Raw genomic sequence first — 13297 nt, forward strand, 5'->3', positions numbered from 1 at the left:
TTTATTTTATTTCCATGACTCTAGGAGGTAGCTCACAAAGATCTTGCTGTGATTTATGTCAAAGAGTGTTTTTTTCCTATGTTTTCCTCTAAGAGTTTTATAGTGTCCAGCCTTACATTTAGGTCTTTAATCCATTTTGATTTTATTTTTGTGTATGGTGTTAGGAAGTCAGGAACAGGATGATTTAATCGACTCTTTGGGAGACAGAGGTTAAAGATTAGACCTGTCAGGAGTGCCAGGGTTTTTCTCTAGACCCAGGAATTACATCTATGGCCAGAAACAACATTCTTTCTATCTGGATCACAATTCAAACACCAGAGAGTTGAGCCTGAGAACGAACCTCTTCTCTCAACTCCAAAATTCTGTTTTCTGAGTGGGCCGTGGGTTGCAAATTTATCCCATGCACTCTCCATTAGGAATATGTTGGTGCATGCATCCTCGCAGGGGCGTGCTCTTACGTGATGCCTTTCTAGTCTGCAGATGACTGGACTGTCCAGATGATGGTTAACCTGAGGAAGCGATCACAGTGCACGCGAGACCCCACAGCCAAAGCCTCACCCTTTACCAGCAGCTTCCAGGTATGCGGGGGGCGTGTCCTCAAACATTGAACGTTTCTTAGAATGTTGTTCATCTATCAGAAATTTGTACCCAGGAGCTAAGTGAGAGTAGAGATGTGTCAAAGGAGACATAATGTTTATTAAGTGTTTACTATGTGCTACGCTCTGCTTTACATTCATACCGCGTTGAATCTTGCTAATAACTCAAGGAGGTAGGTTTTGTCTTCATCAGATGAGGAGGAAATTGAGAACGAGAACACTCTGAGGACTTGCCCAAGTCTTATAGCTAATGTGTAGAAGTACCAGGGCTCCAGCCCAGATATCCTGACCCTAGATCTCGAATGTTTGTTTCCCATTCCCCAGCTGCCTGGAGATGTGAGAAGATGAAATGCTACGAGAATAAGAGGACAGTATTCAGCTTGAGTTATCTCAACAGCTGAGAGTCTAGTTTTGAGGCCACTCATTTTGCATTGGAGATTTGTGGCTGAATAGAACAGAGACCCTTTTGATATTAGCCTGATAGATGGGATGAAGGACCTTTGCTCCATCCTTTTCCCAGAGCAGTCATGACAAATCACGGCCAGTTTCCAAAGCTTTGCTGTTTGGCACAACCCTACGGAAGAGCCACAGAGAATCTGAGTGTGAACTGACTGTCCACCCAACGCACCTGAGCTGGTCTGGACCTCAACCCGGTCTCCATCCCACAGTGGCACCCACTTCACAGCACATGTGAAACACACCAAATATGATGGCCGCTTAGCTTATATAACTGTACTTTTGTCACTGAATTTTTGCTCTATTTCTCTTAATACAGAATCGTGCTGCTTCCCACACCCATCTGTTTAGAACCAGATGTACAATCTTCCATAGATGTCTATTTTCCCCAGCCTTTGGAAGGAGAATTCCAGGCTCATTCACACATTGAATTGATTCTGTAAGTATAACAGACTCTTGGGTGTGCTTCCTTCTGAAATGAGCTCCATTCTAATTCTAAAAGTAGGCTTGTACTTTGAAGTGTTTCATGAGAAATAGAAAAGTATTTGTTTCATTGTAAAAATCACCTACTCTATATAAAGGTCATGTAATAACAATGGCAAATCGTCCAGCATAGTATGTGCCAGCCATGGTTTGAAGTGTTTTCCGTATCCTGTTAGACTTCACAACTACTCTGTGAGTTAAGTACTGTCATTATTCCCCTTTTACAGACGACAGAACTGAGGCACAGAGTCACAGAGCTAGTGAATGAGGAGTGAGAAATCAGAGCCAGAAGGCCTGATTCACACATCCCTGCCTGGAGCCCCTGCTGTGCACTGGCACTGCAGAAAGTCTGGGGAGAAATTCCACCAATCATTCATTATTATCAGCTTACAAGTTCCCATTTTTTGCATATTATGTTTTCATATCATTGTAATCAGAGTGCTTAGACAAGATTGTACGTGACTTTTTTTCACTTCCTATTATATCATCAGTGTTTTACTATGCTTATGTAATCTTACCATTCTTAGGAAGCATGCATAGTATTTCCTTAAGTGGCTTCTTTTTTTAAAATTCATTTATTTATTTATTTTTGGCTGCGTTGGGTCTTTATTGCTGTGCTCGGGCTTTCTCTAGTTGCAGTGAGCGGGGGCTACTCTTCGTTGCGGTGCGTGGGCTTCTCATTGCGGTGGCTTCTCTTGTTGCAGAGCACCGGCTCTACGCACGTGGGCTTCAGTAGTTGTGGCATGCAGGCTCAGTAGTTGTGGCTCACAAATTTGGGCCACAGGCATTCCTTCCAAACTCTCACTCTGTGTACAACTTCAGGCCCAGGCCTGTCCCTGGGCAGAGTTTGGACATTGAATAAATTTACCTCATGTACTTGTCTATTCCCCTACGTGTGGTTGTTTAAGTTGCTTCTATTTTTTCTACTCTGCGTAGTTGGTATATTTTTTAAACATTTGAAAACACAGTCCTACTTTACCCAGGGTTTTATGGTTCTTGAAATAATGTGTCATATTAATTTCTGGAAGGTATTAATTAATTTATATGTCAGTTAATTTTCAGGATCATCAATAATTTATGAAAGTGCCAATTTCATTCCACCTTTAGCAGAATTGTAGAGAATTGTGTGGGACTTTTCTAAAGTACTTTTGTGGATAAAATGGAATTGCTTTGTTAAAATTGCATTTTTAAACATTTGTAACAATCTTCTAATATTGTGATTTAATTAGCAAACTACGGCCCTATGAAGTTTTATTGGAACACAGCCACGCCCATACATTTACATATTATCTACACTGCTTTCAAGCTACAAAGACACCTATTTGCAAGAGACCTTATGACCGCAAAGCTCAAAATATTTATTCTCTGGCCTTTTATAGGAAGTTTGTCAACCCCTGATTTAATGAACTATATCCACGTTTTGTGTATTGTGTCTTTTAAGTTCAATTTTTAACTATTGAACCTTTTTAATTTATACCCTAGAATGTTTTAATTTCATCATCTACTATAGAATTTAGTATGAGGCAGGTATATCTTAGATTTTATTCAATAAATAAGCCATTATTTTAAGATTATTTTACCAAAGGTGAGGTTGCAAGATATAAAAAAGGAAGGAAGGATAAGAGGGAGGGAGGGAGGAAAGAAAGATACAGGGTACCCAGTTAAATTTGAATATCATAAAAATATGTCCCAAATATTGCCCTAAAATATTACATTATACATACTAAAAAATTATTCATTGTTTCTCTGAAATTCAATAGAATTGAAGTGGAAAGTAGAAACCAACTCTTGAATGGGAAATGTAAACTATCATGATTTCCCTATCCATATAATTCATATTCTCTACCGAGGAGCTTTAAATAGAACTGTGCTGATGACCAACGTGTGAGTTACAAAGAAAGAGACTCAAATCCAACAGGTTTAATTCAGGAAAAAAAGCTAAACCCAGGCAGAGTAAAGAAAGGGAAAGGAAGAAAATAAGGATTCCTAATCACCAAGGGATGTTATTATTGTATCATAACAGTCATGAAACTCAAATTTATGAGAGCCAAGTACTCCTCTTTTTAAATCCATGTCCTAAATATTTCTAAACTTTGTAAATTCCAAAGATAATCACTGGATGCTGTGTTAGATGCATCCATCCAAATTGTCCATTCATCACCCCTTCTCTAAGGGTATGTGGGCCAGGCACTGTGCTGGTTCCTGGGGATTGGGGGTAAAATCTGGTTCTTGCCCTCAAGGCGTCCTCAGCCTGACACAGAAGACAGGCATGTAAACAAAATCATTGCAATGATGTTTGCTGCAGAATATAAATGGATAATTTGAAATGAACTTAAAATATGTCCATGTGGTCAATTATCAAGCAATCGTTCTCCTTATATATAGCCATGAAAACCCTGAAACCAAAATAGAAATTAAGAGAGCAACCCGATCTTGGCAAACTGTCCAAAATCCCAGAAGAGGCCCTAGCTCCGCAGTTGAGGTCAGATTTCCTACAAGCAGGGACTCAGGTTGGCCTGGGTTATTGAGGGCATGCTTGTGGGGGAAGGAGCCCGGCAAGGATGTGGTCGCCAGGGGGCCCTGGAGCATGAATTGCACCACAGGGTTGGTTCCACCTGGAGGCGAAAGGGTGGGGCCTTGTGTGCCCACGTCATCATCGGCTACAGGCTCCCTACCCCACTCCCCAACCCCCCAGAGAGCGCACTCACTTGGCTAGGTCCAATTTTCTGGAGAAGGGGACAGCTGTGAGGTTTTAGCAGCCAGTGCCACAGCAGCTGGTGGGTGGCAGGATCCAGGCAGGGCACCTGCAGTGAACCCGAGTCCCTGACCCAGGATGGCAGTAGGAGAAAGTCGTTACACATTTTATGATTCCAGCCTAAAGCAGTTTTGCTGCTTTGGGAAGATACTCGATTGTTTGGAACTGACCCTTTCAAAGTTCATTCTTCTCTGCAGCCAGATTAACATTTGCATCTGAGACTGAGATGCATTACCAAGAAGACCAGAGGAAAGCTTTGTTCAACCTTCTGCACAAGTATCTTTTGTTTGGCAGGCATAGTGAGATGGTTGAGGTTTTTTTCAGTCGCCCTGATTACATGATATGTATGCCCATAAAAATGTGCTGAGAGTCAAACATAAATTATGCATTCTAGAACATAAAACTGCCATTCTTCTTTTAAACCATGGGTTGGATGACACTTGGTAAACATAAAGCCCCTAAAAGTTTCTAGGAGAAGTGAGTCATGGCATTACAAAATCCTATCGCTCATAGACAGGGACTCTTGTCATCTGCTCTGTCGTCTTGGTGCCAGGAATGGCCAACTCTAAACCGGCTGAGACCAAGAACTGTAAACAATTTGTCCTTGATTGCCTGCCCTCACCACCAAGCCTAGCCCATCTGGCTTCCTTCTAGATGTCACCCTGCTTGGTTTGTGTTTGGAGAATGCAGAGTCATTTTAGTATCAAAGATAGAATACTAGGAATGTATGTATACTTCTTTACAGCACAATTTTTTTTTTTTTTTTTTTTTTTTGTGGTACACGGGCCTCTCACTGTTGTGGCCTCTCCCGTTGCGGAGCACAGGCTCTGGACGCGCAGGGTCAGTGGCCATGGCTCACCGGCCCAGCCGCTCCGCGGCATGTGGGATCTTCCCAGACCGGGTCACGAACCTGTGTCCCCTGCATCGGCAGGTGGACTCTCAACCACTGCGCCACCAGGGAAGCCCTACTGCACAATTTTTAGTAAGCATTTACTGTAAATTAACCACTTGGGCAGGCACAGGGTAAACGAGACCAACACCTTCCCTGCCCTGCCAGGGCTGATGCTCTAAAGGGGAGATGCAGGCAGTTACACAGGAAATGACAACACAGTGTGACAGATACTGGAAGCTGTGACAGGTCATTTGGTGTGGCTCGGACAGTGGCTCTCAATGTCATCTGACACAACCTTGCTTTTTTTTTTTTCTCCCCCCTTGAACCCACTCTCTTGTAATTGAGATCACACGCCTGGTCTCAGGACTTGCGGCAGCTCAGTTTCTTCATGTCTCTTTGCGAAAAGAATGTAGTGAGAGACAAAGTGATTGGTTAGAAGTAGATTTATTTAGAGTGGTACACATTCCATAGACAGGAGGCAGTCCATCTCAAAAGGCAAGAGCAGCCCCAGGGCATGGAGTTGTCTTGGAAAGTGAGAGCGGCCCTGGGAGAGAAACACTCCACAGACTGTGGGCCATCTCAGAAGTCTAGCGGCCCCAACCTTCCCTTTTTATTACAAATATTGATTAGTTTGTAACCCTCTTTCCTACCCTGCAATGAAATTCACAGGCATTAGAGCCTACCTGCACACATAACTTCCAAATAATATCAATGTTATGTGCAAACACAATAAAAGGGAAGTAATTTATGAGGAAATAATATGTACTTCAATACATACGTGTACCAACATGAACACACCGGGAGTTATACTGAAGTACAGAGATGCTCAAACACATAGATTCACTACATACGAGATAGCCATGCAAGCAGGTGTGTTGTAAACATGTTTATCGTGTTTTAAAAACACAGAGTAAGGTTTTCAACTCATCATCATAAGCACGGAATCCTCCTTCATGGATGTTCAGTGAAATATTCAAAAGCTGTCGGAGGCTTGCGATGATTTTCCTTGTTGTGAGAATGTCTAGCATGTCTGATCCCCACCCACTAAATGCCAGTAACACACCTCACCTAGTAGCCATGACAACCAAAAACACCCTTTGGAATTTCTAAAATGCTCCCTGGGGGTGAGTACCTCTCATATTGAGAACCACTGAGCTGAGAGGTTGGGGGGTAGCAGAATGGAAACTGAATCACTGGGCTGTACACCTGAAACTAACACATTGTAAATCAACTATACTTCAGTAACAACAGTGTCTTTCTTGCAGTATTTCTCAGAGGTTTAATACGTTAATCTGCACTGTGAACCTCCAGGAGGCAGATAGTTTGATGTAGAACAGCACTGTTCATATGTAACTGAAAAAGATAAAACTTTCTAAAGGAGAGTTTTAGAGTTCCACAGTAATACTACAGAATGCAATGTCTAAGCCATAATTTCTTTCTTTATTAGAGTATAATTGCTTTACAATGGTGTTAGTTTCTGTTTTATAACAAAGTGAATCATCTATACATACACATATATCCCCATATCTCCTCCTTCTTGCGTCTCCCTCCCACCCTCCCTATCCCACCCCTGTAGGGGGTCACAAAGCACCAAGCTGATCTCCCTGTGCTATGTGTAAGCCGTAATTTCTTAATCTATCACAAGTAGCCTAGTTAAAACTCTTTCAAATCTAAGACAAATTGATTAACAAAAAATATAGTAATAAAAAGATAAAATCTTATTTTCTTTGCCATAAGTCAATAAATGTAAATATTTAAAGATTTCTTAACTAAATTGAAAATCTTAAAATCTTCAGTCATATGCAATTGAAAGGATGCAATTGAGTCTCTTTTCAACCACGATTCTCACAGATCTAATTTTTTTTTTTTTTAATAACTGGAATCTTGAATAGGGGACAGTTTTGAACGTAAGTCTTCTTTTCTCATTATTTCAAAAGGTTCGTCTTATTCCCCAAATCAACTCATTGGAGAATTTCTGCAGCAAGCAGGATTTAGATGAATATCACCTGCACAACTGTGTTGAAATTGCCTCGGTAATGGGACCTCAGGTGCTCCCTGGAGCATGTGAAAGGCTTATAGCCAGTTTGTCTGCCAGGCTGCACAACGGGGCCATGGGTGAGTGTCTGTTTGGTATTTTTTATTTAAATAGAAATTGCCTTAGTATGCATGTATGTATGTATGTATTTACGTATTTAGCTGTGTTGGGTCTTCGTTGCTGCGAGCGGGCTTTCTCTAGTTGCAGCGAGCGGGGGCTACTCTTCGTTGCGGTGCACGGGCTTCTCATTGTGGTGACTTCTGTTGTTGCGGAGCACGGGCTCTAGGCCTGCGGGCTTCAGTAGTTGTGGCTTGCAGGCTCAGTAGTTGTGGTGCATGGGTTCTAGGGCATGTGGGCTTCAGTAGTTGCAACACTTGGGCTCAGTAGTTGTGGCGCGCAGGCTTAGTTGCTCTGCGGCATGTGGGATCTTCCCGGACCAGGGGTCGAACCCGTGTCCCTGCATTGGCAGGTGGATTCTTAACCACTGCGCCACCAGGGAAGTCCCTGAGTATCTGTTTAACGGGCTCCACCGAATTGCCGCTATCTGTGCAAAGGCTTTTAGGAACATGAGTGAAATGATCTAATATATTTTAGTATCTGTTCCTACTAGCCGATGTAGATACCAGCTGCCCGATGATTAGGTACACAGAGCAGTCTGTCCATTTGTTGGAATCATAGCTCGCGGTACAAGAAGTGTATAAAAGAGGAGCCTGGCAGTCGCTTGGGGATGCCAGATTCCTGGAACAATGGTCCTAAAATATTTCTTTGGAATCCTGGAATGAACTTTAAACAACTTCTTTCATCCCTAAACCTTCGTTTAATAAATGAGACTGTTGGGTTCAAAACATTAGGTAACTTGCCCATTTCGCTGAGTGGGTTTCTCACCCTCAGCACTTTTAAAATTTAGGGCTGGGTAATAGTTCGTTGGGGAGGGGTTGCTGTCCTGTGCATGGTAGGATGTTTAGCACCATCCCTACCCTCTAACCACCTGATACCAGTAGCACCCTCCCCTCAGTTGTGACATCCAAAAATGTCCCCAAACCTTGTCATATGTCCCCTGGGGGGTAAAATCTCCCCCTAGTTGAGAATCACTGCTATAGCGTGACAGCTACCGTGAGAGTCTGGGCTTCCCAAGTTCCAGACAGATGCTTTCTCCATGCAGGACTCTGGCTTTTGGGATGCCTGCAATCTCATGAAAGATACGGAACAAGGGAAATGAAAAGTATAATCCAGCACCAACACGGATTATCAGGAATGGAAGAAATAATTACATTGGAACAATTAATGATTGAAGCAATTTATTTTAAGCCTTTCAATAGCTTGTTAAGTAATGTTCATTGCTAAGTGATGTTTGTTAAGTGTTGTTTATTGAGCACTTACAGGTGCCAAACACTATTCTAAGTACTTCACAGGCATGATTGTCTTCAGTCCTTATATCCCCAGGAGGTATATCATATATTAGCCCCAGTTAATAGATGAGGGAGTTAAAGATTAGAGGTAACTAATGAGAAAGACATGAACTAGCGCTACTAATAGGACGGAGTGCTTCTCTGTCACTTCCTTTGCCTCTAACTTGTTTTGTCCCCTGCAGCCTGCAACTGTCACCCGCAGGGCTCAGTGGGACCCAGCTGCAGCTGACTGGAAGGCCAGTGCCAGCGTAAGCCTCGTGTGACCAGCCGCTGCTGTGACACGTGCTTAACAGGAAGCTACAGTCTGGGGCATCACGGCTGTCGCTGTATGTAGCAACAGCCAGATGGGAGAAACACACGTGTTCTCAACCTTGGAGTTTTAAAGGCAGGAAAATCAATGTGGGGAGTTGGAAAGGGGAGGGATTAGGAATTTGGCTTCATTATTCAGGTTGTCTTGTCTGTGTAGATAAAATATACTGAAAGTTTTTCCACTGTACTTTATTCTTCCATTCAGTGGGCACTGACTGTGTACAGAGCTCTATTAGGAAACATGAGTGATGATTAAAAAAAACATGGTCCATGTTTCAGGGAGTTCTCAGTTTGTATCAGGTAGATGGTAGTCCAGGGAGGATGTGAGGACACCACGGAGTTGGCTGTGTAAACCCAGCTTTAACATCTCGTGTATAAGCCCGGTGGCTGGAAAGGCTAAAACAATGAGATTGGGATGTGAAGAACAGGGGACCCTCCTACACTGTTGGTGGGAATGTAAATTGGTGCAGCCACTACGGAAAACAGTATGGAGGTTCCTCAAAAAATGTAAAAGAACTACCATATGATCTAGCAGTTTTGCTTCTGGGTATTTGTCTGAAGAAAATGAAAACACTAACACGAAAAGATATTTGCACTGTCATGTTCATTGCAGCATTATTTACAATAGCCAAGATATGGAAACAACCTAAGTTTCCACCAACAGATGAATGATTACAGAAAATGTGGTATATACATGCAATGGAGTACTGTTTAGCCATAAAAACAAAGAGGATATTGCCAGTTGCGACAACATGGATAAGCCTTGAGTGCAGTATGCTAAGTGAATAAGTCAGAGAAAGACAAATACTGGATAATCTCACTTATATGTGGAATCTAAAATGAACAAAAAACAAAAAAACAAGCCCATAGGTATAGAGCACCAATAGACTGGTGTTTGCCAGCGGCAAGGGGAGTGGTGAGCGAAATGAGTGAAGGGGGTCAAAAGGTACAAACTTCCAGTTATAGAATAAATAAGTCATGGGGATGTAATGTACAGCATGGCTGTTATAGTTAATAATACTGTATTGTATATTTGCAAGTTGCTAAGAGAATAGATTTTAAAAGTTCTTATCAGAAGAAAAAAAATTGTAACTATGGTGGTGGATGTTAACTAGACTTACAGTGGTGACCATTTTGCAATATATACAAATATTGAATCATTATGTGGTACGCTTGAAACTAATGTAGTGTCGTATGTCAGTTATACCTCAAAAAAAAAAAAAACAGTTGTCCACAACATTCTGTTGATTGAATCCGTGGATTCTTATTTAACAAATATTTTTCCCTGGTTCTCTGTACATGCCAGGCTCTATTCTAAGCACTGTATAGATTCAGTTTATTCACCTTGATAGGGTTGATACGGTAAATTAGAGATTGTGAAATCAGAACTGTGACTCTTTCACCAGCACACCACTGCCCCCACTCCGACCCCAACAGGCTTCTCTTTGCTTTATCCAGCATGTCACTGCCACCCTCAAGGCTCAGAGAACACTGTAACAGGACGTCCTGTGACCAAGTAACAGGACGGTGCCCCTGCCATGGAGAGGTAGCTGGCTGCTATTGTGATCTGTGCCTGGAGGGCTCTTTTGGATTTCCTAACTGCCGCCCCTGCCTTTGTAATGGGTTCACTGTCATGCTTCAGTTGTGGAGGTTTTACAACTGGGAGAAACTGTGAAAGGTATGGAATTCATATGCACTCTTATTTTTTGTTCTTTTGCTCTGACTTCACAACATTATCTGAAGGACCATTGAGTAGAGAATCAACAGTATTTAAGTGTAGAGTGATGACTATGGGCGAGGAAGATAGAGCGTCAGTTTATCGTCCTTCAAAATCTTGTTATGAGCCAAGCAGTGTCTAAGTAAATCAATAACAGGCATTTGCCTGGCACCTTGCTTTTTATATTCCTAAAATGTGCATGTAAATTAGGTGCTTTTATATTGAGTTTAATGACTAAGCCGTGGAACTTCCAATATGAAGCAAAAAAACCCTTTTACAGAGCAAATGAGCATCTTCTAAAAATATTGAATTTTGAGAGTTGCGCTGTCCTAAAGCACAGCAAATCCACATTGGCTAATGTGAGCTGCTCCTGGTAACATTTTAGTAAAATGTTGCCTTGACAGATGCATCGATGGTTACTATGGAAATCCTTCTTCAGGACAGTCCTGCTGTCCTTGCCCGTGTCCAGATGTTCCCTCAAGCAATCAGTATTTTGCCCCTTCCTGTTACCAGAGTCCTTGGAGCTCAGATGCGATCTGCAATTGTCTTCAAGGTTAAGCAGGTATGCAGTATAGTTCATGATGTTTTTTTCTTATCCCACATTGCTATCTAAAAAATGATAACATGTTCATAGTTTATCTGCCTTGGACAAATGAGTGGTACAGGATATAAGTTAATGGTAAGAAGACACAATTTGGTAAATTGCTACTTTACTGGATAAAGAATTTGAATGATTCAAAACCAATGACAAAAAATCATTTCACTGAGCTATAATTGTTTTTAAATAATGTTCTAGAAAACTGACCAAATGAGTTCAGATCAAATTAATTTTTTTAAAATAAAATAATGGTTCATTAAGATACATATGTGATTAAATTATATATGTATATATAAACATATAACTTAAAAGTTAAGAATTAATCAGTCAAATGCTTTCTTTATATAATTCCAAGTAATCAATTTGACTGGTATTTCACAGATATAACTGATTTTTTCAGATGTTTTGAAGCACTAGTTTAGGCATTATACAGATACTGCCTAAATTAATTCAATATTTGTGTCTGTCCCTCAATCAAAAATTTTATTTTGAAGAGTTTAAGCATGGGTGTAAACATGTAGTGCAAACAAGGTAAAAAATTATAAAGTCTACTTGATTGAATCATAATAGAAAATATGGCATTATTATTTTCTTCAGTGATAATTAACATCATGATAAATTACATGGCCATTTTTTTTTCTTATTTGTCACCTATAAGGTTACACGAGTCTCTAGTTCATTCTTATAGCCTCTTCTCCATGTGCACTCTGGCTTGGTTGGTCAGTTGTTAATAACTGAGATCACAGTTGGGCTATGAGACCATTTCTAAATGCAATGAACCAAAACATGGAAGTTGGACCCGTGATTTGGGCACCTAAACAATGGCAGTTGCCCCGTGATTGATAGAGTGTAGAGTGTAGGAGAGATGGGAATGGTTTCTCCATCATCCTTAATGGAGACACCCTCAAGGTGTCTTAATAAAGGTTAGTACAAAAATACCCTGGAGGGCCCACACATCAAGACAATTACTCACCCCTCTTCACTTCCAGGCACATTATCTCAGGCTGCTGCTGTTTCACCTCTAGGACCAGATGAGGGTTGGGGTGCCCCCCCGCCTCAGAAAACAGGGGCTGAGATTAGCTTTGGGTCTGGAGGCATTTTTGGGTGATCCTGGTTATATGATGACCCAGGAATCCTGCACTCACAAATCTGTAGTATTTTAAGAAAGAGTCCATTCTTCACCAAGGACTTTTAAAATCCAAATAATCTTTTTATTCGCTGAATGGATAATAAATTTAAATGAATGATTTGTTTTAATTTAGAGCACTTTTCCTTTTTCATCCCAAATGTGTGGCCTCTCATCAACCCCGGAGGAGTCCAATTATCCACATCACTCTCCGTATCCCTCCCCAAGCACATACACACGCACACACCCCCCTCATCTCATTCCCTTTTCCTCTCCCCTTCTTTCTGGTGCGCAGTGTGGAGAATGCTCTGCTGGTTTGTATGGAAATCCAAGAATTTCGGGAGCCGCCTGCGGACCTTGTGCCTGCAACAGCACGTTGATGTAACTGATCCAGAGTCCTGCAGCCCAGTCACGGGGGAGGACCTTAAATGTCTGCACGACACTCAAGGCCCCAGCTGCCAGCTCTGCAGGCCAGGTTACTTTGACCCTCGATCAGACCTGTAGGAGGAAGTCTGCAAAGCTCCCTGGGGGGCGGGGGCAGGATGTGGCAGCTCGTAACTGTGGTGGCAACTCCCGTACTTATTTCAGTTAGGTCCGTAGTGCCAGTGCCCCCGGGGTGGTGGGCTGATGTCCTGAACTCGGCAGCAGAAACAGGTGCAGTGCACATTAGTTTACCTTTTGTGACTGTTTTCTTCAACACGTGCCTTAGTGGGTTCGGAGCCTCGTTTCTCAGAGTGTGGACTACCATGCACTGTACCAGAGCCGCCTGGGGATGGGGGAGTGTGGTATCAGTATGCAGATTCCTGGGCTGTGCCTCAGACCCACAGAATTGAATCTCTGGGAGCCGGGCCCAGGAATCTGCCTTGTAACCGGCTCATCAAGTGACTTTAATGTATAAATAGGAGAATCGCTGATGTAGAA

General features: G+C 42.0%; 1 protein-coding gene across 1 annotated transcript in view; it reads left to right on the forward strand.

Annotated features, from left to right (window-relative positions):
* The window catches only part of LAMB4 (laminin subunit beta 4), a 112938-nt gene that overhangs the window by 58302 nt on the left and 41339 nt on the right, over positions 1–13297 (forward strand). Inside the window, 11 exon segments of the mRNA XM_065883543.1 lie at positions 474–511; positions 513–578; positions 1372–1495; positions 7120–7297; positions 8809–8952; positions 10394–10431; positions 10434–10564; positions 10566–10613; positions 11057–11209; positions 12659–12744; positions 12747–12876. Coding sequence (XP_065739615.1) covers positions 474–511; positions 513–578; positions 1372–1495; positions 7120–7297; positions 8809–8952; positions 10394–10431; positions 10434–10564; positions 10566–10613; positions 11057–11209; positions 12659–12744; positions 12747–12876 — 1136 coding nt within the window.

Source organism: Phocoena phocoena, chromosome 9, assembly GCF_963924675.1.
Source record: "Phocoena phocoena chromosome 9, mPhoPho1.1, whole genome shotgun sequence".
Classification (NCBI taxonomy): Eukaryota; Metazoa; Chordata; class Mammalia; order Artiodactyla; family Phocoenidae; genus Phocoena; species Phocoena phocoena.